Consider the following 27,149-nt stretch of genomic DNA (forward strand, 5'->3'; position numbering starts at 1 on the left):
TGTTTCAGTGCCCAACCTCGCACTTCCGAGGGCACATTTGTGGACCTTTGCCTGAATGCTCCTCCTTAGCTTGTCCAAGAAGTACGACTATTTTTATTCTTTAGAGCATGTAACTTTCTTACATAACCTTCGTTTTCAGATAGTTCTACTCGTCTGCGCAGGTTACATCATATAATATAGTGTAACCTCATTGTAACCTATAATGTAACATCATGTAATATATATAACAACACTTTTTATTGTCCACTCCACAGACCATCGTATGTGTTTTCAAGTTTAACGAAATAGACCCAACAAAAGCTCCAGTGTTCAATTTCTGCCAACCTAGAGGTCAAATCGAGCAATAAATATAAGTGTAGCAGGTTCCAGCTCAGATTGTGCAAAACGCCTTATTATGAACGCGCGATTTAGTTTGTCCAACTCTCAATTGGCAAATGTGTTTTTATCATCACGTAACAACAGTCGCCCATTTTGAGCCCCATTGCACGTTTACTTACAGGAATGCTACTGCAACAGGAGGGAGGGAACAGCAAGAGTCGTCCGGTGCATGTTCCAATGTTTCCAGCAGACAGGATGCCTTACACGGGCACGCCAAGCAACACGCGGGCGATTCAGCCTACACTTGCAAAGCAAGTGATTCTGTGAATAATTCAGTGAAACACTCCCGGAATACAACAGGCAAAAATCACAAATGCGCAACGTGCGGCAAAATGTTCCGCCGGGCTGCTAATCTTGCCTTACATCACCGCACGCACACAAACGAGAAGCCCTACAAATGCGAAATATGCGAAAAATCTTTTCGGCGATCTCATCACCGAGATAACCACAAACGCACACATACAGGCGAGAGACCGTACACTTGCAAAACATGTGGTAAATCATTCGCGCACTCGTCGAATCTCCGTAGACACAACAACACTCACACAGACAAGAAACACCATGTCTGTCAGAAGTGTGCAAAACCATTCAAAACCAAAGATAGCCTCCAACATCATCACAGCTTGCGTTGTGGGGACAGAGCTTTCGTTTGCGAAATATGTACTGCATCCTTCAAGAACAACTCGGCTCTCGATCGTCACTGTCGAAGCCACATGGATGAAACCCCGCATTAGTGTACACAGAGCGCATTTGCTCTCGCAGAGAAAGCCGTTGATGGACGGCTGTACCAGAATATTACCTGCCAATTGTATGGAGATGCATTCGGAGACGATGATCAACCTAATGCACACTTCGTGACGCATAGGGTTGTGCAGACATAATAGTATGACTAGTGCGCAAGTTAACCAAATCGCCCGCGGCTTTTGCATACCAACGTGAAAATGAAGCAGTGCGGGGAAGCAACGCTGATATTCTTTCAGAGGATCCAGGAGCTAACTAAATGCATCGTGTGCACAGGCCGGCTTCTTTTGACGTTTAAAGCGGCCTAGTAAAATGAGCGATGTGGACGATGCCATCTGGTTCCTCCAAATTATGAGAAGACGTCGTCGCCAGAAGTATTTGGGCTGCTTCAATGTCCAAGTATACGGCAGATCCTTGCCAGCGCTTACTGTTAGCATAACTGCATTTGTTTTTCATGAACGCGGCATTAGCAAACTTATTTCAAGACAAATCCTTATGGGCTGCAAGTTTGTTTTATGTAAGTACAAGGTTGAAATGTATTCACAATATCCTTGACTCCTTGTTCTATCAGTGTTTCTTTGTAGGTGTTTTGACAGCGTAGTAGTGAACAGGATCTAATGAGCCCTGTGCTTTATGATATTCCAATGTCCATAGAAGGGAAGATCTCTTATTGGAAAGCATTTAAAAAATGAGGTACTGTTTTCTTCACTAAAAAATAATCTCTGTCATTATTTAAGTTCCTTGCGCCCTGTTGCCTTCCAGAGACATGTTTTATGACTATATGTAGGCACATTTTACACATGAGAAACATTTCATTTAAAATTTGTTGAATGCATTCACTGTTTTCGTTCTCTTTGGTTCCTGTATTAATACCGAAAATCTTTGTTGTATACCATAAACTAAGCTGATGACAGTATTGAGACAGCATTAGATCAAAATAATTTAGAGCTTCACTATATCGTGTGTTCTCCAACTACGAAAATTTTAGCTGTTTTATTGTGGCGGCTTAGAGCTTCAAAAGCCAGTCTTTTATCCACTTGAAAGCCATCTGTCAAGACTCGCACTGTTCTCTAATTACAGCTGTAGAATCTTTTTAGCCTGATCTGACAAACGCATCTGTGCCAGCTATGACAGTAAATGTGAGATGCAGTTTTTAGGCATATTGACACGCATACTTGTATATATTCTTCGTGTGAATGCGTTTCGCAGGTAACAAAGGTTGTTACCACTCAGTGCATGACGCGACTGCATTATCACAAGATTCTCGATGTTTTTCGTCGATTACACACTTTTTCTACGTTGTAGTCGAACCTTCTGTAATCAAATTGCACGCGTAACGCGTATACAGTTCTGCATTTTGAAAGGCATGCAAGCAGCAACAATTACGCTGGAATCTTCGATGAATCACGTACGAATATGCGACGCTCGTTAGCTGTAAATCAATTCTTGGATGATCGACGCATGTGCTTGGAACTATCTTTCTGTCCTAGTGAACTTGTTTTGTGGGTTCACGTTAGCCCAATAAAGTGATAGTTTCCTGTCTCACGGTTCTTGTTACTGTGTTGTTTCCTTCTACGAAGGGGAGATGCAATGCGGAGACAACCAGTCAGCAAGGCAATTCTGCTACTTCTGTAGAACCACCGGACACCGACCAGACGTCTGCCCCAACCCAATGGTTATGCGTGCAACGTCTGCACCCACCTTAACCCAGATGCCGGACACACTTGTGTTCCGAATTGCGCTCTTTGCGGAGGGGCCCATTTCACGGCTGTAACCGTGTGCAACAAGCCAAGCGTATTTTTGGCAGAGGGAAACCTGCCTCCACCACCCCACTCAAAACCCAACAGCAGCCCCACCCGGTCACTCAGTCGACCAAGGCGGCTGACCTTTCCCGTGGTGGTTCAGCTCAGCAGGAAGACTTCGACTACGCGGAGTTTTCGAGCGTCTACGGATCCCAGTCGGGTTCCAACCCGAGGTCCAGATACCGCTCCTGCTCTCACACCCGGCCTCACTTTCGGTCGCCCAGATGGCGATCTCGGTGGACGCCTAAGCAAGCTCAGCAGGCAGCACCAACTACCGCGGCACTCAAAGACAAAGGGCCCCAGCAGCACCAACTAAAGAACAAGGAAGCCTCACTCACGAGGACTACCACCAAAGTAAACGAGGTAACCTGGACAGCAGTAGCTTCCGCCGCGTATAAAAAAAGCGCAGACGCCACAACTATGAAATTTGAACAGGAGCTTGAGCGTATGCGCACACAGATGCAAACACTCACAAGAAAACAGACAACCCGAAGAAGTTATACAGCTCACACAAATACCAAATCCCCTTACTATAAACACGCGATTTAGTTTGCCGAACTCTCAATTGGCAAAAATGTGTTTTCTGATCCCGTAAAGAGAGTCGCCCATATTGAGCCCCATTGACCGTCTACTTGCAGGAATGCTACTGGAAGAGGAGGAAGGGAAGAACAAGGATTCTGCGTTGTCTCTGGCAATGTTTCCAGCAGACAGTGTGCCTTACATGGGCACGCCAACGAACATACGGGCGATAGAGCCCACACTTGCAAAGCGTGTGATCTAACGTAGGTGAAGAATTCGAAGTTCTTTAAACACTACCAGAGTTCAACAAGCAAAAACCAGAAATGCGCAACCTGTGGCAAATTGTTCCAAGCTGGCGATCTAGCTCTACATTCCCGCACGCACACAGGCGAAAAGCCTTACAAATGCGAAATATGTAAAAAATCGTTCCGCCATATTCATCTAGCTTACCATAAACTCACACATACACACGAGAGACCCTACAAATGCCGCTATAGTGATGAGTCGTTCAGGTGGCCTAGTCACCTATCTTACCATGAGCGCACGCATACATTCAAGAAACCCTACAAATGGGAAATGTGTGAAAAATCGTTTAGGCACTCTCTTAACCGAAACAGCCATAAACGCACAGGCACAGGCGAGAGACCCTACCAATGCCGTATTTGTGAAAAATCGTTCCGGCGGTCCAGTCACCGAGATCGTCATCGGCGCACGCATACAGGCGAGAAACCCTACATTTGCGAAACGTGCGGTAAATCATTCGCTCACCAGGCGACATTCTCTCGACATCATAGCCCTCGCACAGACGAAAAACCGCATGACTGCGGAAAAAGTACTAAAACATTTTTGCCAAATACGAACTCAAGAGGCAGCTCAACTCGCACATTAGTGACACAGCTTTCCGTTGCGAAATATGTAATCGCACCTTTAGGAAAAACTCGGGCCTCGGTTGTCACCTCCAATGCCTCCACGGTGACAAAACGCCGCCTGAGTATATGCAGTGTGGATTGCGTTTCGCAGAGAAAGAAACTATGGATGGACGTCTGTGTCCGAATAATAAGTGCTACTTATGTGGGAGTTCATTTGGAGACGAAGTTCAACTGCTTACACACCTCTTTACGCATAGGGATGTGCAGCCGTAATACTCTGACTAGTGCACAAGTTAAGTAAGAGTGAAGCCCGGTAGAGAAACCACGCTGACAGCTTGAGCAACTAACTAAACGCATCGTACGTAGAGACCGGCTTCTTTCGACGTTTAAAATGGCTGAGTAAAGTGCACGATGTGAACGATGGCCACCTGGTTTCTCGTAATTACGAGAGAAGACTTCGTCGCCAGAAGTATTCGGGGTGCTTCAAGTCGAAGTGCACTGCAAATCCTGGCGAGCGCTTTCTGTTTGCCTAACTGCGTGTGTTGTTCGCGAACGCGGCTTTAGCAAGCTTGTTTCGAGAAAAACCCTTATGGGCTGGAAGTTTGTGGTTCGTGCAAGTGGAAGGTCGAAAGGCCCGCACAATATCGCTGACTCGCTGTTTCGTTAGAGAATTTTTTTTCTGCAGGTTTTTTGACAGTGGGCATGTAAACAAGCTGTAATGTATCCTATGCTTAACGATCTTGCATTGTGCATAGAAGGGAACACCTCTCATTGACAAGCATTTAAAAAAAAGGAGGCATTTTGTTGGCAACTCACAAGTAATCTCTATCAATATAAACGTCCTTACGCCCTCTTGCCTTCCAGAGATAGCTTTTACGACAATATGTAGACGCATTGTACGCTCAGGTAAACTTACTTCTCTATAGTTGAATGCATTGGCTGTTTAGGTTCTCCCTTTGGCTCGTGTATTCACACCGAAAATCTTTGTTGTATACCATAAACTAAGCTGATGGCAGTATTGAGACACCATTGTACTTAAATGATTTGGAGCTTCACTCTAGCATACGTCTTCCCATTACGAAAATTGTTAGTTATTTTACTGTGTTTAAACATTTAAAGGGGTGTCTTTTATCCACTGGGAAGCCATCTGGTATGGCTGGCCCTGTTCTCTAGTTACAGCTGTAGAACCTTTTTATCCTGATGTGACAAACGCATCTGTGTGAGCAATGACAGGAAAACTGAGATGCAGTTTTTAGGCATCTTCACACGCATACTTGTATATATTCTTCCTTTGAATGCGGTTCCCCAGCTAACAAATGCTAAGTCACCGCTCAGCGCATGACGCGAGAACATGTATCAGAACATTCTGTCAGTCTCGTTGATTGTATTTTTTTTTTCTACGTTGTAGTCGAACCTTGTGTAAACAAATTGCGCGCGTAACGCGAATACAGTTGTGCATTCTGGAAGGCATGAAAGCACCAACGATTACGCTGGAATCTTTCATGAATCGTGTAGGAATATGTGAAACGCTAGTTAGCCGTAAATCACTTCCTGGACGATCGACTCACGTGCTCCAAACTATCTTTGTGTAACTTCTTCTCCGAGTCGCGCTTTGTTCAATAAAGTGCTTCGTCGCACACCGCTCTTCTTATTGTGTTATTTACCGTCCCTACAACGCGACATCTCGTTGAGGTGCTTCGCTGTTACCTCACAAACCCTTCAAGCCGTGAAGACTGTAAACGTCGCCATAGGCCGGCGAGCTAGCCGAAACCTACGACTAACGAAAGAGCACGGACGTGTGCTCGAGAAGAGTGGGAAGATCATGGCCCAGTGAGCAGTTCCATGGAAGGCTCCGATGTTGCCGGCAACGATTGTTCTGCAAAAAGTTGGAGGACGCTTAAGCTTCGCTCTAAGAGTGGAATGCGATAGCATTCAAAGGTCCTGACTACTTCTCACGCTTGCCGGCAACATCAGCGTACGTAACCGCCACGTTTGCCGGGAAACGCTTTGCCGAACGCTATGCACGAAGGCGGACATTCTGGTCGAATGCGGCCTCTTGTCGGGGCTGCGATGCGGTGGAGGCGAGCACCATGTGGAAGTCTTTCAAAGAAGCAGGCGTGCTGCTCCGTAGACTATGAGATATTTACGCGCCGGTGTGCGCAAATAGTGGATTCCGTATCCTGTATGTGCACTGTATAAACGCTTGAAAAGGGGTTTGTGTTTTCGCGTAACAAAATTTTCTCGTGCATTGAAATTACAATCCGACAGCCAGCGTACTTGTAGGTTGTAAGTCGTCGTTCACGATTTTTCCACATATTTAAGCTTGCGAAATTCAATTACTTCAGTGAATTCCTTGCGTCACATGAAGAGCCTGCGTCGGCGTCCAACGTCGGACGTTGGAGGCCGATGCGGAATGCCGGATACGCGGCTCCTTGACGCTTTCGCGTTAAAACCAAGGGAGCCACCGATCTTCCACGGATCATCGTTTGAAGATCCGGTAACCTGGCTGTAAACCTGCGCTAGAGGCACCACGTTAACAATTAAAACTGTGACAACAAGCTGCGTCATGACTTTTGCATTGGAAGAAATCGCCAGGACGTGGTTCGGGAACCGAGAGTCCAGCCTAATATCATGGAAGAGGTTTAGCAGCGTCTTCCTACAAATATTCGTCGTGCGCCTAAAGTGAGTCGAAGTTCTGCCCGAAACAGGTGTGCAGCTACCGACTGTGAAAGCCTCGGTCTTTACGGAAGAGACCAACTCTCTCTTCAGCTAGGTCGACTATAACATGCCTGAGAAGGAAACGTGTTTCCTTATGCGCGGTTTGAAGCAAGAGCTTTACGATGTATTTAATCCGTAAGCCGGCCAATGCCGGGCGAAATTTCTGAAGAAAGCCAAGAGCATCGAAAAGGTGCTGGAAATGCAAATTCGGCAACATAGCCGCCTAGTGCTTTCGCAAAAGTGAGAAATCCTTTGGCTAGGCTCCGACAATCTCCGAAAGACCATCGGAGCCGTTGTACGCGTAGCACTGCGGAACATGTTCTCTTCGGGGCAACCTCAAGTAACCTTAATCGCTGACATCGTCAGAGAGGAGATCCAGCAGTCATTCGAATCTTATTCGCCGCAACTTAAACCGGAAGGGATGACATTCGTCATCGTCATCCGCGTCTCCCTCCTCACCCACACCAAAGCACAGTAACTGGGCAATTCTGCCGCTAGTTGCCGCCGCCAACGCACCCGCTCATCTACCCACGCAACGCCCCGAGAAAGACAGACGTATGGCGTGCCCCAAACACCACCCGCTCTGCTACCACTGCGGGGAAGCCGGCCGCGTCTATTGTCGATGTCCATATTGTTAAGTAGGACTACCAGGTTTCGCCGTCAATCTCTGCGTCCACAGCAAGGGGAGTGAGCACATGAAATCTGCCTATTTGGTTGCAACTTAGGGGAGACCCCGACGAGTTTCTCTATCGCCGTCGCCAATGCACAACCTGTTACTGCAGTGCTACATTACACTGGTCCAATCCGCGGACGGTCTGTGACCAAATTTGCACTTAACTAATACCAGCACCCGATGGAGGTGCGGCTGCTGTTCATTGAAATACCGAAGATCCTCCACCGCCGACGCAAGGTCAACCTCCACGATGAAGCAACGGCACACTACCATTTCGATGGAACTCAGACGGAAAAGACTCGCCGCCTGAAGAAGACGCGACGATGCGACGTAATGGCCATGATACGACGTCGCGAAATAACTTTAACGCAAGACCGCGAACCACCAACCTCGACGAGCTTCTCGTTCCAGGCAGCTGGAAGTAACCTGAAAACGCCGACTGGAATGTGCACGAACGTCGATCCCAAGAAGCGGGATGCCACCCTTCCCGTACGTAACCTTCGCGAGTAAAACTTGAAGCAGCGCGAAGAACATGAAGAGAACAATCGTAAACAGACAAAACAGGACGAGCGATCCAGTTAAGCTGAACCATATCGCCCAAGTAAAGTATTTGTAAGTGGACCACAGTGCGAGAAACAATTCAGATTCACCATGCAACAATTAAACATGCTACAGCATGTCACCGCCGAAGAGCATCCAAACGGCGCCATCTTTCGTCAGCGCGCCGCAGAATCACAACTCCCATCCCTGCGCCCCAAGCACAAGCCAAGGGCGGACAACCGACGCTACAATTTTCGATGACGCTTTGTGAAATACCAGCCCGGCGACGGTGTTTCGTTTTGCACCCCGATAAGCCGGCGTAGGCTGAGTTAAAAGCTACGCTATTCCGGGCTCGACAAGAAAATTAGATAAATGTTCGCACGCGACTATGAGGTAGTGCCGGGCGGCACGCAGTCACAGCGGTGCCACTCAAGCCCCTAACTAATCCATGTTGTGCGCCTTTAGTCGGTCTACCATAGCTAACGAACCCTGGGACTACGTTGCTTTGACCGCTAAATCCCCAGTGATTTTTTTTTTAAACCGTGGAGCTGTTCTAAGTCGAACCTTCGCCGTCCGTTGTCCAGTGTCACGCGGGAGGTGCCGGCTTCGGAGCTCCTGACCCACTACTGCTCTGTCCTCCTACTTGCCATTATCTTCCTCTTGTTTCACTTCTGGCGTTCTTCGTTATCGTTACCTTTATATTACCCGCCGGGGTCGCTCAGTGGCTATGGTGTTGGGCTGCTAAGCACGAGGTCGCGGGATCGAATCCCGGCCACGGCGGCCGCATTTCGATGGGGGCGAAATGCGAAAACACCCGTGTACTTAGATTTAGGTGCACGTTAAAGAACCCCAAGTGGTCGAAATTTCCGGAGTCCTCCACTACGGCGTGCCTCATAATCAGAAAGTGGTTTTGGCACGTAAAACCCCATAATTTAATTTTTTTTTACCTTTATAGAGCCCGAGATACACGGCAAACGACCCTCGGCTTAGTCCACGCTGACAATGCGCCCACACGCGCGATGAAGATGAAGGGCACATACGTGATTATTATTATTATTAGTAGTAGTAGTAGTAGTAGTAGTAGTAGTAGTAGTAGTAGTAGTAGTAGTAGTAGTAGTAGTAGTAGTAGTAGTAGTAGTAGTAGTAGTAGTAGTAGTAGTAGTAGTAGTAGTAGTAGTAGTAGTAGTAGTAGTAGTAGTAGTAGTAGTAGTAGTAGTAGTAGTAGTAGTAGTAGTAGTAGTAGTAGTAGTAGTAGTAGTAGTAGTAGTAGTAGTAGTAGTAGTAGTAGTAGTAGTAGTAGTAGTAGTAGTAGTAGTAGTAGTAGTAGTAGTAGTAGTAGTAGTAGTAGTAGTAGTAGTAGTAGTAGTAGTAGTAGTAGTAGTAGTAGTAGTAGTAGTAGTAGTAGTAGTAGTAGTAGTAGTAGTAGTAGTAGTAGTAGTAGTAGTAGTAGTAGTAGTAGTAGTAGTAGTAGTAGTAGTAGTAGTAGTAGTAGTAGTAGTAGTAGTAGTAGTAGTAGTAGTAGTAGTAGTAGTAGTAGTAGTAGTAGTAGTAGTAGTAGTAGTAGTAGTAGTAGTAGTAGTAGTAGTAGTAGTAGTAGTAGTAGTAGTAGTAGTAGTAGTAGTAGTAGTAGTAGTAGTAGTAGTAGTAGTAGTAGTAGTAGTAGTAGTAGTAGTAGTAGTAGTAGTAGTAGTAGTAGTAGTAGTAGTAGTAGTAGTAGTAGTAGTAGTAGTAGTAGTAGTAGTAGTAGTAGTAGTAGTAGTAGTAGTAGTAGTAGTAGTAGTAGTAGTAGTAGTAGTAGTAGTAGTAGTAGTAGTAGTAGTAGTAGTAGTAGTAGTAGTAGTAGTAGTAGTAGTAGTAGTAGTAGTAGTAGTAGTAGTAGTAGTAGTAGTAGAAGTAGAAGTAGAAGTAGAAGTAGAAGTAGAAGTAGAAGTAGTAGTAGAAGTAGTAGTAGAAGTAGTAGTAGAAGTAGTAGTAGTAGAAGTAGTAGTAGAAGTAGAAGTAGTAGTAGTAGTGAGTGCACTATAAATGCCGGAGCTCGCACGAGACTGGCAGCGCAGACATCGCTCAGACTCCGAGCCTCCAGAGCGAGAAACGCAAACCAAGCGCTGGTGGCGGCAAGCCAACTCCCACTTTCAAGAGAAAAACCAAACCAAGGGCCAATAGAGGCAAGCTAACCCTGCAACTTCGAGAGTAGGAAGTCGAGCAAAGATGTCGATGCAGAGATCCTTCTCACGGTGGGCCCCGACGGATGGCTCAAGAGAGAATTCCTCGACCGTGAGTGTGGCCACAGCTGCAAAGTCTGTGTTAGCCTGTGGTTTGATCACGACCTCACACAACTGAAGAGTGTGTGCAATCCGGAACCGAAGCTGGAACCCAACAAAACGATGGCAACGATACGAAAGATTCCTGAAAATCGCGATAAAAACGAGTTCAAATTTCAGAAAACGATCGGCAGCTTCGCTGTTTTGAATGTCTTCACAGCGTGGAACTGCCGTTGCTTGTTTTTTTCACAGTCCTAGTTGTTGGAACAGACGCGCGCTTAACGCTACACCATATGTTCCTTTTGTTTTTCATAATGGGGGCTGGCGCGCACGCCTAGCCCCACTACCAAAAATTGCATGCTCCAGCTACCCCGACATGGGGAAGTGGCGTGCTTCAGCCAACCGCAGTGCAATGGAGTGGCCTCCGCACGGGGCTGCGGCCTCCGTGATCACCGCAAACCCAGCACCAGGTAAGTATGCAGGGATTGCAGCTGGAAAACGACGCCATGTCTGAAACGGCGTCATGTGGCACAAGTGAACAAGTCAATGGAAAGTCAATCTGGGAATGCGACAAATCCGTAACAGATGTTTGAAGTGACGTATCGGAGAGAAGATCATCGTTCTGACAAACCTTTAAATTAAATTAGAGCAATGCTCTGCTGGCTAAGCTGCAAGTGAGAACTTATGCGAGTAAAATGCGTCAGAACGTTGACGTGCTGCTTTCATCTGCCCTGCCATTCCTGCCGCGGTAACTAAGTGGCTACGGCCATGAGCAGCCAAGCTCGAGAGCTCGATCCCGGCCGTGGCGGCTGCATTTCGATGGGGACCAAATACACCCCCAAAACTTGGACGAGGTACTGGTGGATATTCCCGGTCCCGTCCGAAGCAGAATCTCGGTCGCTCCTGTCCCAAGAAATATGCACAAAGACAGAAACAAAAAGCGAAGAGAAGAGAGAGTGAAATGGCTAGGCAAACTAGTCAGAAAAAATGGGAACACCGTTTATGTTGACGCCTCTCAGTACAACTGGAAGCGTGCAGTAGTCACTGTCATAGGCAATGACAAGACTAGCCTAATCTCAAGCGCCTCCCTGATCACGTCCTCTATTTCCAAGGCAGAATGCTTCGCCATCGCCTTGGCAATCAAGGACCGGGAACGGACGGGGCCGTCGTACACCACCATCATCTCGGACTCTCAGGAGGCGTGCCGCTTCTTCATGAACGGCCGTCTGCCTTTCAAGGTTAGCCGCCTCCTGGGAACGGAACTCAAGAATACATACAGACTGGTCTGGTGTCCGGGACACGCAGGCCTGGAGGGGAATGAGAGGGCTGACGCTCTAGCTCGAGAGCTCACGAACCGAGCGGAGCAACCATCGCCCTCCCATTCACAACACGCCACTTCACAGGAGAGCCGACGCGAGGAGGAGAATAACGATCCGGCACGTATGGCACCACGCGATATTCTTGCTCACCAGCGCGGCATGCGGCAAAAATACGGCGCCCCCCACACATCTTTGCAAGGGGAAGACGCAATAGATCTCCGCAGGATTCAAACGGGGGTCTACCCAAAGTTATTAAGATTAAGCAAAATTTTCCCAACGATGTACGGGCGTGCCTGTCCGTGGGGTAGCGACTCACCACCGTCTTTGTACCACATCTCATGGGGATGCCAAAATAGACCGCCAAATTTAAATGCCTACTTAGTTAGGTATAATCTAACCAACACACTGGAGCAATGGGAGGCACAACTCGCCAGCTCAGACCCGAAGGTGCAGAAGGCCCTTCTTGGTCACGTTCGGCTAGCGGCAGAAGCCAGTGGAGCCCTGGACTTTGGGCACCACCCATCAAGCTCCTAATCCCCTATCCCCATTTCCCCGATTCATTAAAGTTATTCTCTCTCTCTCTCTCTCTCTCTCAAACGCAAAAAAGCGTTTGTGGATTTATATATTTAAGCACAACTGCAACAAAATTTGTCCGGATACTCACTACAACGTCATGATATCTTGATTTCGGCGCGTGAACCCCCAGATTTCAAATAATTCTAATTAACGGCGCGTCTTATTTTACTAAATGAGAAATCGCAGCCCTGTATTCAAGGTTGACAATTTCATCCTGCGCTGTCACACAGTTGAACAAATTTAAAGTTGATGCACAGATAATTACATTTTTATTGCGCACACGGCTGACCTGGTTAAAGTAAAAACGTCTACTATTCCATCTACTAAAAATGAATTGGATACTAAAAAGAAGCTGGGCGCCATTTATTCTCTTTCATTTAATAACATCTGAAATCAGACTGCTAGACCCCTTCAACATCGACGAAAATTTTAAAAGTGATTATATTTAGGACCATCTTGGTAAAGACAGTAAAACAACATTCGAAATAGTTCTTCACCTATAAAGCATTTAAGTGTTTAAGACTTGTAGAGTGTCTCAAGAATACTCTTGTTATTTATGTTTTTCTTTCAGAAGTTATACTCGCGACAAATGGAGCTGTGCTGTTTATTTCATCTGACTATAGCGCAGGAAAGCTTATATTGAAATATTTACCTTTGTTCTGTTGAAGAAACACGATGCGGGAGCAGCCTTGGAAGGTTTCCTTCTGGAATGATTGACATGGTTACACGACCCAAAGAAGGCCTGCGAAAAAAAAGGAAAAGATGTCGAGAATGTGGGTTGGGTTTTTGACAATTTGAAGTTTGTTAAATTATTTCTTGGCGGGCAACTTTACGCAGACTGGACTCGAGACCTTTCACCGAGTCAAAGATACTCGGACCGTGGCCACACCCGTCACTGGCTCGAAAAGCGATTCGTGCACTAGTGCAGTACTTGTAGTGCACGGGCTTAAGAGACCGTTTATAGTGTCCTTGTGTATGGTGTCCCTCCCACACGTACTCAGTGTTTACTCTCTCCCTTTCTTCCGCTTTCTATTCCCCTTTGCCCCACCCCCAGTGTAGGGTAGCAAACCGGATGCTGTTCTGGTTGACCTCCCTGCCTTTCCTACCCTTGTTTTCTCTCTCTCTCTCTCTCTCTGCGGCCTAGAACCGAACCTATGATGACCTTGGCACCAGTAGCGGTGGACAGATGCCCTCAGTAGTTTGTTTTCCACCCTCACCCTGAGCACAGAAGCCACGTGCACGCATAAACCCTCATCCACGCTTTGTAAACTATTCTGGCCCTAACTTAAGAGATATTGTTATGCCGCCCGACATTCAAATTCCTGCGCTTAAGTCATTTTTTGCTTTCCTTGCGAGCGGAAATTGAACGCATACACACATTGACAGTGCTAAATAACAAGAAGTGCTGAATTAATATTCTATGAAGCTGCAGTGAACCAGTCGAACCCTCCTCTGGTCCTCGGCATTTAGAGGTAGGACAGCCGGTTATCGAGCTGGGAAAGTTGCCGTGTTACTATGAGTTGCTTCTTGTTTTACGTTCGCAATACAGCGGGACAGGGGAAGACTCGACAAGACGTAGAAGCTGCCTTGCCTTCCCCCTTCTTGCCCATCGGCGTTGTTGTTGCGATGCAGGAATAATAAAACTCAGCCACACGTTACACGCCACCTGCTGGAGTAGCCAACGAACCGAGATGAAAGAAAAAGGTACATTTGAAGGTCGCCTGGCACGCAGAGCTGCACTGCCAAGTTTACGGCATTATTTTTCAACCACGCGTGATTCGGTTGATGTGCGCATCAACCGAATCGCACTGCCTATGAAAGGAAAGAAGAAATAGAAGAATTCAAAGTGCCCCCCCCCCCCCCCCCAAAAGAAACAGAGCAGTGCCTTCCATTCTCCACAAGTTATGGACCCAAAATTGAAGTGAAGTGTCTATATCTAGGCCAACAACAATAATACATCCAACTTTCGCTTCATTTGGCAGTTCTGCACTCTGTGATCCAAGTAGGAAAACTCTTCGCAATAGCAGCACCGATTTTGTTTACATAGAAACTCGCCAAATGACGGTGCCATGGTAAAATACAACAGGCACAGATTACGTAGCTGCTGACACCGTGATTTACTTGATGCATACAGCATAAGAAATTGTATTTTTGCCAAGAGGTTAAGCAGATAAGACAGCGATCCGCATGTGTCGAAATCGGCGGCAGCTATCTCCACAGCAGCCGCATAAGCGCTGAGCTAGGGTCGGCGTGTCACTGCAGTGTTTCAATAAAACCTGGCGGTCCCCGGACAGTCAGAATCTGCGGATGCAGGCATTGTTCTCTGTCCTCTTTTGCAACTTAAGCTGCATCTTAATGGTCTTAGGCAATTATTTACGAATAATTAGTTAACCAGTTCTTTACCTATTGTCTAAAAGGGAAAATATTCACAGTAGATGTCGTAGAGTACTATTGAGAAAGATTCAAATAACTTCTTTCCATCGTGACAGCGGCTGTGGTTTTTTTCTTTTTTTTCCTCCGGGCTGTCGCAAAATCGCGCAAGATTTGAAGAGCGCTACCGCGTGATTACGCGTTCTCGCGCAGCGACATTAGTGCCCTCAAACATTCCGCGAGAGATAGATGGACGCTGCAACGAATACCGACTGACCGAATAGGCAGCAAGCAGAAAATTACAGGGTCTTTCAAGAACTCTCTTAAGATGTGAACGGAGAAAGCCTACTCTTCCTCCATTTATCATTTGCCTTTTTCTCTTTGTCTCTTCTCTTGCTCTTCTTTCCTTTACTCATTACTGCTCACTGCTAAGCATGTTTAACCATTTATAATCAGTTGTGGTCATTACAAGCCGTCATTAGACATGTTGGTCATATGGTAATTAGTAGTCATTACAAGTAATTTCAGTAATTAGTAATTACTGGCCATTACTAAGTATTCTAGCCATTCATAATGAAATGTAGTCATTGGAAGTTGTCGTTAGGCATAATAATCATTTCGCAGTGGTTACTAGTCATTTCAGTCATTATTAGTAAATACTGGTCATTACTAAGCGTCTTTAGTCATTTCTAATTAATTGTAGTCGTTACAAGTTGTCGTTAGACATACTGGTCATTTCGTAGTCATTACAAGTCATTTCAGTAATTATTACACATTACTGATCACTCCTAAGCACATTTAGTCATTTGTAATCAATTGTGGTCATTACAAGCCGTCGTTAGACATGTTGGTCATATCGTAGTCATTAGTAGTCAATACAAGTCATTTCAGTCATTATTAGTCAGTACTGGTCATTACTAAGCCTATTTAGTCGTTTCTAATTCATTGTAGCTGTTACAAGTTGACGTGAGACATATTGGTCACTTTGCAGCCATTAGCAGTCATGTCAAGTTCCTCAAGTCATTATCAGTAATTACTGGTAACTCCTAAGCATTTTTAGCCATTTGCAATCAATTGTGGTCATTATAAGCCGTCAATAGACATGTTGGTATTATCATAGGCATTAGTAGTCAATACAAGTCATTTCAGTCATTATTAGTCAATACTGGTCATTACTAAGCATAATTAGTCTTTACTAATTATTTGTAGTTGTTACAACTTGTCGTTAGACATATTGGCCATATTTAGTCATTAGTGGTGATTAGAAGTCCTTTCAGTCGTTATTAGTAATTAACGCTCAGTACTAAGCATTTTAGTCATTTCTAATCAATTGTAGTCGTTACAATTCGTCGGTAGACATATTCGTCATTTTGTAGTCATCAGTAGTCATTACAAGTCATTTCAGGCATTATTCGTAACTGGTCATTACTAAGCATTTTAGTCATGTCTAATGAATTTTAGTTGTTACAAGTTGTCGTTAGACATATTGGTCATTTCATAGTCGTTACTAGTAATTACAAGTCATTTCAGTCATTATTTGTCATTACTGTCCCCTACTAAGCATATTTAGTCATTTGTAATCAATTGTGGTCATTAGAAGGCGTCAGACATTTTCGTCATATCATAGTCATCAGTAGTCATTAGAAGTCATTTCAGACATTATTAGTCATTACTGCTCATTAGTAAACATTTTAGTCTTTTCTAATCAATTGTCGTTTCAATTCGTCGTTAGACATATTGGCCGTTTCATAGGCATTGCAGGTCATTTCAGTCATTAATAGTCATTACTGCTCACTAGTAAGCATTCTTAGTCAGCCGTCGTTAGACCTATTGGTCATTTAGGTGTCATTGGTTGTCATTACAAGTCACTAGTAGTCATTTTAGTCATTGCTACTGATTACTAGACATTTCTAATAATTTTCAATCAATTGTCATCATTACAAGCCGTCGTTAGACATATTGGTGATTTCGGAGTCATTAGTAGTCATAAGTAGTAATTACTGGTCATTATTACCCTCTACCAAAATCTATTGTAACGTTATCATTCCCTAACTACCACTATCAATAATTTTTCATTCTTTATTCTGTGTTTAACCTGCGTTCATATGGCGCGATGACGCTTCGGCGGAACCCCGGCGGTCAGGTCTGCTAGTAAACTACTCCATGAGCCTAGAAAACTTTCGCTTAAACTGACTGAGCTCCGACAATAGACCTCTCTCGGCCTCAGTCACGACGATCCGGTCACGTGATCTTTCGATACACGCGGAAGCGTATCGGGGGCAGAAAGCACGTCGCGCGCGTTTCGGCATCCGCTGACGGCTTCGGTTATGAATGCTTAGCCTTGGTTATGACACATGTAGTTATGAAAGTTTTCGCCCTATGAGATTATCACGCCACAATACATACCTATTTGCACAGTTTTCCCAATGAGCACGTAAGAAGCAAAATTCGACTTGACTGAGTTTTCTCAATGCGCGATTGACGTATCGGCCGCAAGGGCAGACATGACGCGAACGAGCTGCCTTGGCAACGTCGATGTTCACAGGTTACGAGCAGTATGCCAGCGGTCTATGCAGGCCCGCAACACGATTGCTTGGCAGCTTATTAAAGCGTCAGCCACGCTGTATTCTTAAGTATACATGCGTACTGGTAATTGCTTGCCTGCACCGGGTGGTTGCTCCTCTATAAATTTCGTCGACTGAGTGGCTGATTGATTGCTTTAACGTCTCAATGCAACGTGCAGGGAACGACAGAAGAATCAATGACGTTTACAAACAGCTCTTTGATACGGGATACACAACAGTGGAGGACTGCGCATTAACTTCGAAATTCCTTAACGTGCCCCTATTCTTCATAAACGAACATTTCTGCATTCCGAGCCCTAACCTAGTTGCCAGCTGTGAGCCTTCTCGCACCGTTCTCCTAGTGGAACCAACTTCGGCTGCGGGTTCACCTTGAAGCCAACCAGAGAAATCTACGCTGAAAAGGGGTTGAAGCTTCACTTACAACATCGTCGGAGGCTTTATGTTCCTTGCCGAGACCGGAAAACGCCATGTTGACGTTCTTTCTTCCTTGGCACCCCTGGAGTAAGTTGGATCCACTCCGACATCGGCTTCTTCCGTGTGCTTGCACAGCACCACTGCATCACGCAACTATCGCTGACCTTTTACCGGCGCCGCTACTCTCGTTCCCAGTTTAGACCTTCACGTAGATAAGGAAGCGACGCGGAAACCAGCCGCCTTGTTCGGCATGACACAGCATCCCGACAGCGTTACTTTCTTTCCCCCTTTTAGTGCACCGTGTCTGGCGCTGAGCTTTGAAGATACTGGTCGGGAAGACAGTGATGTCGCTTTCAGTCTAAGCTGTCAGTCGCTTGGCGCGACTGGCCACACGCGAGAGCACTTTTCTGTACTCTTTTTTTCCACAAACAATAGATGACTGGAATAAACTGAAGCATACCCCCAGCGCCCGTGAGCTGTACATGATTTGTGTAATTTTTGTTATTTCGTGTACTATTATAGTTGTATTGTAATCAAGTTAAAATTTTTCTTAATCGTCTGCCTTACGACCAAACAATTTGTGTGAAAACGTGTTACTCGTTTCATCTTATTCTTCTGCGTATATCATCCTTTTTGCTCACCCTGCTTGGACTTCTTGTCCGCAGTATTGTATAAATAAAAAAAATAAAAATAAAAAAATAAATCAGGACGTCATGATGAGGCACGTTATAGTGAGAATCCGTATAAGCTTTAAACCAGCTGAGGCTCCAAATATAAATGCACGAACACTTTTTTTTTTTGCATTTTGCCCCCATCGAAATGCGGCCGCCACGGCCGGGACCGAGCTCTGGAGCTGTCCTGCTCATGGCCGCAGCCACTAAGCTACCGCGGCAAGAATAGCATGGCAGTACAAGACAGCGCGCTGACTTTCTCACGCATTTGCTCGCATAACTTCTCATTTGCAGCTCAGTCTGCAGAGCGTCGCTTTAACTTAATTTAAAGCTTTATCAGCCCGATGACCTTTCGTCAGGAATCATCAGATGACATATCGTTTGCGACATCGCCGCCTCCCGAGATTAACATTAAATTGGCATGTCTACCTGTACCACATGGCTTCGTTTCAGACACGACCGGCCTTGAAAACTGTTTGGTGACGCTCTATCACAAAGCGTCATACTAAGACTGCAGCGGCAAGGGCACTGCTGCACAAGTTGTATATATACCAATTATGTTCGCTCATTTAGGTGACGTCATGGCGGAGGCAGCATTTCGTTGTGTGTCATCCAACAATGAAAATGCTGTGCAACATTCGGCATGCGCTTGACACCCTGAGTATCAGGGCACGCTCATAAAATGTCATGAATGTTTGCCGTATAGAGACGTCGTCGTTTTTTTCTTTATTCTTTCTTTCTTAGCTTCCTCCATCGTTCGGCAGTTTTTGTAAGATCAAGGAGGCTAGTCTAATTTGCTTACCGTTCTACGGAGGTTGCCGTCTGCGTCGGGCTTGCTCGGGTATCCGTCGCTAATTCTAGGTGATCTTGAAGTTACCTCGTTTTTAGTATTACTACCTCAAGGTAGTAGCTGCAGACGCTGGAGGCTACTCTACACAAGTGCGTTTCAGACTGTAGAGCTATTGTGACTCGCTTTCTTCTTCTTCCGTTTTCCCCTTCTCTCTAGTAATTATGTGCGAGTGCTGGCAAGTGGCAAAGTGAGCATTGTCTCACTATTGTTCCTGTTTGGAATAGCTTAATGTTTAGTCTTAAAGTGAGCGGAGGTTCCTAAGCAAGGAGTGATTCAAGAGTGGGTACTGGCGGGAATGCATCCTGGGCGATACCGTAGTAGCTCGAGGTTGCTTCATGCGTTTGCGAGTGTCTGCTCGGAGATAGTTGTTTATCGATAAGCGACTTTATTACAGTTCTTCCTAACGCAGCCAGCGCCTTCTGCTGATGCGCGAGAAAACAAGAACAAATAAACTGCCCCAAGACGGCAAAATTTCCCCGACCAGCATAAAAAGGAGGAAGCTGGGCCTTCGGTTACTGCGCTGTAATTATTATCCTTCATCCCCTGATAAATTAATATAGCGGGCAGAAACAACACTCTGGACACTCTACCAGTACAATTTGGCACTTTTCTTTATTGGTCCTTTTAAATGAAATCTCAGGGCTTGAAGAACACTTCTACGAGTGCAATTTCAGTGACTGTTCTCTCTTTATCCGTTTCCTTAAAATCATGCTTCCGAAACTACGTGTCCATGGGCGACTGGTGCCTTGTACGCCGTCTCCCTTCCGTCTCTTCCGCGGGGGCTGTCCGCAGGTTTCCCGACGTTCCTCGGCTTCGTCAAGTTGTCGCCGGCCAGCGTCTGGATCAGCTGCAAGAATACGTATGGTAAGTAACGAAAGCCAGCAAGTCTCTAGAGAGTCTCTATATTAAACTGAAATGTTTCGTTTACAACCGTTGTGACAAATATTATAAAACGATATTCACACTAGTAGTCTTAAAGTTATCAAGTTACTGTCGTTACACAGTATGCATGAATCAAGCGTTGTTTAATAGAAGCACAAATGGAGCATTAAGTGCAAACAAGTTGTTTCTTCGCATCCACAGAACTGTTCAGAGAATGCGAGTGATCACGTGATAGCCTCTAAAGTATGGCTATTTAGGCGACCTAACCCGCTCCACTACGCAAGTTCTCGTTTTTGACTGTATACTATGCCCGCGGGGATGAAATCTTACCGTTCATTTGCTTCAAATTTAAGTTTCATTGGCCGCAGTGGACGCTTGCACGTACTCGAAAAGTATTGGATCAATTCTTGGCATTTACAAATAGTGACTATGGGATTCGGTATTGGAAAGTTCCCCAATATTCGCGCGACTCTAATTTCGACAGTAGAACCAGCCGCCCCCCACAACCGACGTCTTTCTCACTCTTACTTGAACTAAAGCACCATCTATAGTTAAGCAGGTTATACACCCAAACATCAAACACTCCCTATCTTCGGTCATATGAAGTGGTCGTGCGACACGGCATTACATTACATCGCCTGTACGTAAGCGAGTGACAACCATGTTATATATATATATATATATATATATATATATATATATATATATATATATATATATATATATATATATATTGACGACGCAGGGCAAAACTACGGCGACCCCATTACAAAGCGTCAAAGACACCAGCCATCGCATCTCCGTCCACTGTCAGAAGGTTCGAAATATATATATTTTTTTACCTTTGTCGTGGAGTTGCTGGTGGTCCAAGGGTTCCGCATTCTCCTCGACTGTTGCACCGCGTTCCTCGTCGATCGCTTCCTGGTACAGGTGCATGGCTAGGTGCCTGCGGAAGTGATGCAGGCGGCTGAAGGTCATCCCGCATTGGCCGCAAACGTGAGGGCCGTTGCCAGTTGAATTGCAAACCGCGTTTCTTTGCACTTCGGCCATGGAGGCGCCGTCAGGTTCCCTACAAGTAGACACACATATCTGGGTTTCAGACGCTAGGTCTTGGAGTTGCTGGTGGTCCAGTGGCTCCGCATTCTCCTCGACTGTTGCACCGCGTTCCTCGTCGATCGCTTCCTAGCACTGGTGCATGGCTAGGTGCCTGCGGAAGTGATGCAGGCGGCTGAAGGTCGTCCCGCATTGGCCGCAAACGTGAGGGCCGTTGCCAGTTGAATTGCAAACCGCGTTTCTTTGCACTTCGGCCATGGAGGCGCCGTCAGGTTCCCTACAAGTAGACACACATATCTCGGTTTCAGACGCTAGGTCTTGGAGTTGCTGGTGGTCCAGTGGCTCCGCATTCTCCTCGACTGTTGCACCGCGTTCCTCGTCGATCGCTTCCTGGCACTGGTGCATGGCTAGGTGCCTGCGGAAGTGATGCAGGCGGCTGAAGGTCGTCCCGCATTGGCCGCAAACGTGAGGGCCGTTGCCAGTTGAATTGCAAACCGCGTTTCTTTGCACTTCGGTCATGGAGGCGCCGTCAGGTTCCCTACAAGTAGACACACATATCTGGGTTTCAGACGCTAGGTCTTGGAGTTGCTGGTGGTCCAGTGGTTCCGCATTCTCCTCGACTGTTGCACCGCGTTCCTCGTCGATCGCTTCCTGGCACTGGTGCATGGCTAGGTGCCTGCGGAAGTGATGCAGGCGGCTGAAGGTCGTCCCGCATTGGCCGCAAACGTGAGGGCCGTTGCCAGTTGAATTGCAAACCGCGTTTCTTTGCACTTCGGCCATGGAGGCGCCGTCAGGTTCCCTACAAGTAGACACACATATCTGGGTTTCAGACGCTAGGTCTTGGAGTTGCTGGTGGTCCAGTGGTTCCGCATTCTCCTCGACTGTTGCACCGCGTTCCTCGTCGATCGCTTCCTGGTACAGGTGCATGGCTAGGTGCCTGCGGAAGTGATGCAGGCGGCTGAAGATCGTCCCGCATTGGCCGCAAACGTGGGGGCCATTGCCGGTGGAATTGTAAACCGCGTTGCTTTGGACTTCGGCCATGGATGCGTCGTCAGGTTCACTACAAGTAGACACATATCTGGGTTTCAGACGCTAGAATGGGCAAGTGTGCAGGGGAATTTCAGAAACTTTTTCCCCAGAACGTAACTGTGAACACGCAGCATTGTATGATGAATAGAGTAGAACAACTAAAAGATTACATGGATGAGCAGGGCAGACACCGGCAAGCACTAACGAGCAACAAAATTTATTGCGAGAACCATCCAGATCACATAAGAGGGAATTGCAATAATAATAATAATAATAATAATAATAATAATAATAATAATAATAATAATAATAATAATAATAATAATAATAATAATAATAATAATAATAATAATAATAATAGTAGTAATCAACATGCAAAGAGCAAACCACCCAAGCATGCACAACTCCGTCTGTCTGCGCAGCATGTGAATACAGAGAATGGAAGGATATTTCCTTACAAGGTAGGTGGACTGACAGCACACTCACATTGAGATCATGAGTTCCTTTAATTCATGCTACCACTACGACATCACTCACGAGCTTGCGTTGTGGTCCGCACAGTGACATGCATTTGCCGAGTTCTGGTTTACACGGACACAGGTCTAGGAACATTATTTGCAGGTACACGTTATCGGTCGCACTGGCGCCGACTTGTCCAATCATACTTAATGACAATAAAATAGAATTCGTACTCATAAAACCTAAGATCCTCGGCACTATATTTTGCAAATCACTTCTGTGGAATCCCGCAAGGTGGAGAAAGGTTCATGAAAGCGAGCATTGTGATCCAACCGAATGCAGCACAAAGCTACGAAGGAAACCCATACTTTTTGTTTTAGAAATAAAGCTTTGCAGTTGAGCAAAAGTTTTTCAAAAATTCAAACCCGGGGCCAAGGAATTTGCGGGATGGACTCTCTACCATCCGACATAACCAGCTAACTACTATGTGCGCACTGTGATGACAGTAACGGGGAACCGTGCCACTCCTAATGTCACACTTTTACGAGGGGCATGCTATGCTGATCAGTCAAGTGTAACCAAGAAATGTTTAATGAATTGTGGGCATAGATGTGTATTCGGGCTTATTGTATTCGTTTCAGGTTCGCACTACTTTGCGTTCTGAGAAAATTAGGCCTCGAGCACAGACCTGTCCCAGCGCCCGTAACTCAAACCGTCACAGGCACACGTCCTGTTGCCTTGTTTGGCAAAACACAGCCCACGCCGACTATATAGGCATGTCGCTTGGCGCGGGTATGCGCCACACGGAGTGCGCCACAATAGAGTTTTAGATTAGGGGACGAAAGGCATTGGGGCCCCTAGCGCTTGGGTGCGTTTGCGTTTGGGTACGCAAGCCAAAACACGTTGTATGTTAGCGGCCCCAAACGCAAGCCCTACAGTAGTCGCATGCGCTCGGTTTCTGCAATGGCACTCGCAGCACGTGAGCCTATATACTTTTCCGCTTCTCCGCCATCGTACGCGCGAAAGCTGTGAGCAAAAGGAATGCGACTGCATGGCAGGAGGGGACACTACATGGAACTCCTCGAGCCATTTGTCGCCGCGTGGCCATACAGTGTAGCACATTTGTTCTTTCTTAGATTTATTTTAATGCTTTTTTGTCTCCAAAGGCGAGTTACTTCTGCGAACAGTCGTTTCGGTACCGCGAGAGGGCGAATATTCTGCTGTAAAACTGGCGCTTTCGAAGAGTATGATCATTTCTGTGGCTGTTTGACCTGCGCACTAGACATCGCACTCCGCTTCGAGTATTTCTTCGAGTCGCCGTGGCGGTTCTTCTGCTTCTTGTATGAGGTTGTCGCACGTACCATTGTCAAGCTGAATTAAATTATAGTTTTTGAACGTATATATTATGCGCGAGCGTATGTGTAAGTTTAAAAATTAATAATTGCCATGAATGAGCGCGATATACGCGGTTCTTGCTATTTGGGTCTCGGTTGTGACCATATTTCTGCAAAAAACCTACCGTGGTTATAGCATTGCGAGCCATGCTGCATCTCTAGGACGTGTTTATAGACTTAGTTCGAGAATGTTGGATTTTTACTTTGATGTTTGATGTTATTTCGCATTTGAATATGGATGTAGCAACTGGCGTTGTTAGCAGAACGGTGACAATTTTCTGAAAAACGCTTAATTTTAAAGAGCAGAACTACAAGAAAAAATCCACTTAGAAAGCAAATTTTCATTCGTCGGTATTTAATAGTTTTTCTTATCATTAATAATATCACCACTATAAGGCAATATTCACAACACTGGCTTGCACTTGCGCCCATTTCTGCGGGAAGAATCTAAAGCCACTAAACTGAGGTCCCAGCTCAATAAACTATTGAAGCGTCAACTTATAAGCTCAACGTGTACTTTGCACTAAAGCAAGTGGTAGCATTGCCTGATTCTTCGTACGATTGCGATAGCGAACGAAAAGTTGGCCGGAAGCAGAACTCACCTGCTGTTGTCGGTTACCGTTGACGAGGCGTTGTTAGTTCTCGCACGGCTCGTGGTCGGCGTAGAGTGGCTGTCGATGCGAAGCCCAGGACGTCCGTATGCGTCGGTATGCTTCCGTTTGCTCGGACGATGTCTGACTCCTGCAACTCACGAGCGCAGATGTACGCACCACGCCGTATGCACGACCACTGTGAACGATCCGAAGGAATACAAGACTCGGGAAAGCGACTAGATCAGTAGCACAAAGGAGTGTGGAAGCCCGGTGGAGGACAACAAGAATGCTAGATTTTGTTTGCCTTTCTTGGAAGAAAGCAGGTCTCAGGGCCAATCCCATTGGTCCCAGCAAGTCTTTTCTTCTATTGTCTGTCCGACCTGGCTTCGAAGAAGATACGACAGTCGCTGGACTGTTGTAAGCATACCTGCAGAACTAATATGCAGCAGGTCAACTTGTGGATGAACAATTGCGAAAGGGCAGCTTCTCCAGCCGAAACTAATTTTTCTCTGCAGTATATGCGTGTGATAGTGAACTGAAGGAGGGTGGCACAAGGCAAGTAGTTATTTTTCTCTTATTTTTTAATTATTATTTCGAGGCAGCGGCAGTAAATATAATCACCCTCTCAAGTGTCGTAGACACACTGTTGCGGATGTTACCGGAAGCGAACGCCCGAAAGTTCGGGGCATTGACCCCTGGAGTGTTTTAGGAAGCCGCACCTTTACGACGGATTAGGTTGCGGCATTGTTAACCGTAATCGCTACCATGTGCCCTTGATCAGCCTTTTCCCGGCAGTTTTTATTGATGGCTGCACTCTGGGCAGTGTGGAAACAACGAGGGCAAAGTTGGCCTGCATGTCAGATTTACTTCTTGCACCCCCCCCCCCCTTACCATTCCGTGCACGATCGCGATGTCATGCTACAGTGAGCTAGTTAAACTTCCAGCTACCACTTCTTGGAATGGTAGCAGGAAGTTAGCCATGCTCCCACGTCGGGAACAGAAAACAGCGCCCAATCCCTCTCCCTTTACAGCGCAGGAGCTTTGGTGCTTGAGAAAAGGGCCGTGCGGATTTCACGGCTAATAGAGAGTGTCAGAAGAAGGAACACTCGAGAGACACCCAAGCATGGGGGGGCCTGGAATTCTTTTGTCCTCGCTGTGCTTTCTTTCGCACACCCGGTGGCTTGCACTCCCCGCCCGCTATCATAAAACTCTTGTCGTATTTCACACCTCACTGCTGTACTCGTACTAGGGGCAAGCCGGTTACAAAGGAATATTCGCCCCTTTGCCCAGCACAGAGGAATGAATGCAAACATGGTCGCACAGAGTCATCGTAAAGCTGAATTATGGCGTGGCTGCTTTTTTTTGGCACACACTTTAGCGATATCCGTTGCAAGTTTGGCCCAACACGTGGCAATGATGACTGAAAATTCAACTAGACTGCACGAATCCAGTACCGCAGCAATGCACTCGACACTTTGCAACCAATCAAACCCGTACCAGCTGTCTTAGATAAAGAGTACGAAACTACACCAGGCGTTTTGTAACTTGCAGCGTCCTTAACGTTTTACGAAATTATTTCTGAAATATTAAAGTGCTCGAAAAAGCATTTGAAGTTTTTGAGTACAGTACTTCACATACGTGCAAGTCTGGCCCACTCAGGTCTCTAGCGTGCTGCGATATTTCGCAGAATGGCTGCGTAGGTGGAACGTAGGTGGTAAAAGCAAGATGCCGACGCTTCACGTGTGTTCTTCACGTAGCAGCCCTGCTCTAGACGTACTGCTCTGCCGAGACAGTGCTTAAGATTCAATGACAACCAATTAACGACTGCCGGCGAGTACTGTGTAAGAAGTCATGTCTTCTTAAGTTTACGAGTCTACGGCGTCCCGTCTCCAATGCTGAGAAGCTATATGAAATCTGTCCCAGTAGGCGAGGACCACACAGCCCAGTTGCCAGATACTCAAACACGGTAAAAAAAAGCACACGCAAATGGCAGTCTCTTTTGGTAGTCATGAGCAGACGGAGCAAGAAAACATCATATATTTCCTGGCAGAGCGGGAATTGATGTTACGCGAAGCACTCTGGCCATCCGGCACCGTTTGGCAGTTATTGGAAGGTGCGAGATGGACCATCAACGCGTTTGCGTAAAGCAAGCGGTTGTATGAGACGAGAACCTACCTGTCTGTGACGACGCAAGCAAGGTGACGACGTCATTACGACTTTATTTTTTCGTTGTACTACTCCGAGAAAAACGTTTCGAGCTGTTCGGTTACGATTCGGATCGCGGAGCCCAAGGATCCCCCCACAAGCGGCACTGACGGACGTATGTATACTACGTATGTATACGTATGTATACATACTGCATATGTATACTCCTTATGTATACTAGGCTCATGTAATTATCTGTACTTTAACTAATAAATAAATTATGAAAAATTATGAAATTATTCGCTCGA

At 46.1% G+C, this 27,149-nt stretch overlaps 2 protein-coding genes and 1 non-coding gene across 11 annotated transcripts in view; 1 reads left to right on the forward strand and 2 right to left on the reverse strand.

Annotated features, from left to right (window-relative positions):
• LOC135919781 (zinc finger protein 32-like) overlaps nt 1-2,664 on the forward strand; it is a 42,945-nt gene extending 40,281 nt beyond the window's left edge. For 5 of the 7 annotated variants that reach the window (XM_070530214.1, XM_070530215.1, XM_070530216.1 and 2 more), the window contains one exon: nt 500-2,664. In XM_070530214.1, coding sequence (XP_070386315.1) covers nt 500-645 — 146 coding nt within the window. In that variant the 3' untranslated portion in view covers nt 646-2,664. The remainder of the gene's footprint in view (nt 1-499) is intronic. The other 2 variants (XR_011510192.1, XR_011510195.1) reach the window with 2 other exon arrangements.
• LOC139046653 (zinc finger protein 625-like) overlaps nt 1-17,873 on the reverse strand; it is a 272,993-nt gene extending 255,120 nt beyond the window's left edge. Inside the window, exons 1-2 of one of the 3 annotated variants that reach the window (XM_070530210.1) lie at nt 17,773-17,873; nt 13,049-13,138 (exon numbers count right to left, since the gene is read on the reverse strand). The gene's annotated coding sequence lies outside the window, so the exon portion shown is untranslated. The remainder of the gene's footprint in view (nt 1-13,048; nt 13,139-17,772) is intronic. The other 2 variants (XM_070530209.1, XM_070530208.1) reach the window with 2 other exon arrangements.
• LOC135919815 (U1 spliceosomal RNA) lies at nt 10,817-10,979 on the reverse strand. The gene has a single exon (XR_010570065.2). It is a non-coding gene; the product is annotated as a U1 spliceosomal RNA (small nuclear RNA).
• Nucleotides 17,874-27,149: the final 9,276 nt, after the last annotated feature.

This window comes from Dermacentor albipictus, unplaced genomic scaffold (genome assembly GCF_038994185.2).
Source record: "Dermacentor albipictus isolate Rhodes 1998 colony unplaced genomic scaffold, USDA_Dalb.pri_finalv2 scaffold_64, whole genome shotgun sequence".
NCBI lineage: Eukaryota > Metazoa > Arthropoda > Arachnida > Ixodida > Ixodidae > Dermacentor > Dermacentor albipictus.